The following is a 2,292-nucleotide window of genomic DNA, read 5'->3' on the forward strand; positions in this document are numbered from 1 at the left end:
ATTTCCTGAAGAAGGCTTAAAGTGAAATAAGAAAGAAGTGGAAAAGATTAGTATCTCCAGGGGACGTTTTCCAGCACATCACTTAAATCCTCCTCCCAGCCTACAGGCTGAGTAAAGGTTAATCCTATAGCAACTAAAATCCCATACAATCCACACTCCCTCAATGTACACATTTCCAGGAGGAATTCCTCTGACTGAGTGTAGTTGGCAGCCTCACAGAAAGGTATCTCAGCTTAATGGCCACAAGTCAGTGGATATCTGGATCCATCAATCTCCAATGGATATAAAAGTCACACAGGGACATTGCTGCTGTGCATGTGCAGGATGGGGGCTTCCTTTGTGAGGAAACCATGTGGACCAAGAAGAAAGACCTCTCTGAAAGCCCACACCCTCTTGGGTTGTCAGACTTTTCACTCTGGGATTAATGGGCCTGGGGTCAAACAGATAGGTAGGTACTTAATGAATTTTTCAGTAGATGTTACATCTGAAGTCTGTGTTTACGGAGTTGTTCTCATGGCCTGTTTCTTCTTTTCTTTGGAAACTGTCAGTATAAATATTCCAAACAGCCTGAAAAGTCCATAAGTAAAGCTGGTTACTGAACTTCACCAGTGATGAACGCAGGGAAATTTGTTTTATGTTTGTAGTCAGAACTTCCATTTTTAAATTGAAGTCCTAATTAGGTATTTTTAAATAGAAATGAGCTCATGCATTGTCCAGCTGCTCTTGCCACTATCCTGTGCTTGTTGATAGTTGCCCATCTGCTCTTTGCCAGCTTAAAAATAAACTAAAATGATGTTCATTTAGAGTATTATCCTCATGCTACACAATCCAGTGTTTTCCATCAAAAAGCTCATTCTGTTCAACAAAAAACACCAAAAGTATGCAATAGCTTGTGTTACCAGAGGGACAAACTGAACTCACTTTATGAAAATATGTCATAAAATGTAGTTGCCAAACGAAAAATCTCCAAAACCCGCGTTAGCCTACTTCCCTCGATCTTTCGCCTTCTAACACCCCGATCCCCGTGGTTGTTTGAGTGTCGGACTCCCGTTGAGCGTGGCTGGAGTGAAGCGCCTGGGTGCTATCACAAAACTGTTCTGGGGTCTGCAGCCTTGCCCTGCGCGCAGCCCTGATGGAGCTCCGGCACGTGCCGCCGCCTGCGCTCCCGATGGGAAACGCCGGGAAACCAGGGATCCCGGCTGCGGCTCCTTGGGCAGAGCCCCCCGTGTGTTTCCCCGGCGGTGGGGCTGGCAGATCGCGGCCCCTGCCACGATTGCGGGGAGCTCGGGCTCGCTCCGGAGGCAGGAGCAGCGGGCACTCGGCGCGGTCCCGGCGATGCTCCCGGGCAGCGCCGCTCCCGCCGGGCGCGCCCGGACACCCTGGGCGCTGCGGGCCGAGGGCAGCGCGGGCGAGGGGAACGGAGGGGAGGGCAGCGGCGCCGAGGGGAACGGGGCCGAGGGCAGCGGGGCCGAGGGGAACGGAGGGGAGGGCAGCGGGACTGAGGGAAGCGGGACCGAGGGACAGCGGGGCCGAGGGGAGCGTGGCTGAGGGGAGCGGGGCTGAGGGGAGCGTGGCTGAGGGAAGCGGGACCGAGGGACAGCGGGGCCGAGGGGAGCGTGGCTGAGGGGAGCGGGGCCGAGGGCAGCGGGGCTGAGGGCAGCAGGGCCGAGGGCAGCGGGGCCGAGGGGAACGGGGCCAAAGGCAGCGGGGCCTCGGGCTCCCAAGGCGGCGGGGCTGGCGGCGGAGGAGCGGCGGGGCCCGGGGTCCCGGCAGCGGCGGAGCGGCCGCCCCGGGCTGGGCGGGTTCGGCGGGGCGAGAGCGGCACCCAGCGGCACCCGGCGGCACCGGGACAGGGACAGGGACAGGACAGGGACAGGGACAGGGACAGGGACAGCGCCGCGGGCTCTGTGACACCGGGCACGCCGGAGGGACAGGGGCGCCGAGTTAGCAGCGCAGCGGGTGATGGGTGCAAAGCGAGGGAGGGACGGCTGGGATTGAGCGTAAGGAAAAATTCAGGTTTTTTACAGTGAGGGTGGTGAGATGCTGGCACAGGCGGCCCAGAGATGCGCCATCCCTGGAAACATTCATGGTCAGGGTTGGATGGGGCTCTGAAAACCCTGATCTAGCTGAAGATGTCCCTGATCATTTCAGGGGGTTTGGAACTCGATGATGATAAAGGTCTCTTCCAATCCAAGCCATTAAATGAATTTATGATTTTATGATACTGTGAGTCTGTGTTTTGGTGAGTCTGTTATTCTGTGACTCCCAGCTCCAGGAAGGCCTTAAAAACTG

General features: G+C 56.4%; 1 protein-coding gene across 1 annotated transcript; it reads right to left on the minus strand.

Annotated features, from left to right (window-relative positions):
- Positions 1-1,007: 1,007 nt before the first annotated feature.
- On the minus strand, positions 1,008-2,072 carry LOC134418931 (uncharacterized). The gene is made up of 2 exons (XM_063158272.1): positions 2,026-2,072; positions 1,008-1,794 (listed from the first exon to the last, which is right to left on the minus strand). Exons 1-2 carry the CDS (start codon positions 2,070-2,072, stop codon positions 1,008-1,010), a joined length of 834 nt encoding a protein of 277 aa, XP_063014342.1.
- Positions 2,073-2,292: the final 220 nt, after the last annotated feature.

Source organism: Melospiza melodia, chromosome 1 (assembly GCF_035770615.1).
Source record: "Melospiza melodia melodia isolate bMelMel2 chromosome 1, bMelMel2.pri, whole genome shotgun sequence".
In the NCBI taxonomy this organism is placed as follows: Eukaryota; Metazoa; Chordata; class Aves; order Passeriformes; family Passerellidae; genus Melospiza; species Melospiza melodia.

Coding starts and splice junctions, on each gene's coding strand:
- LOC134418931 (XM_063158272.1), bottom strand. CDS start 2,072: ATGGCGCATCTCTGGGCCGCCTGTGCCAGCATCTCACCACCCTCACT. Junction 1,795..2,025: donor AGCATCTCACCACCCTCACT/GTAAAAAACCTG, acceptor GAACCCGCCCAG/CCCGGGGCGGCCGCTCCGCC.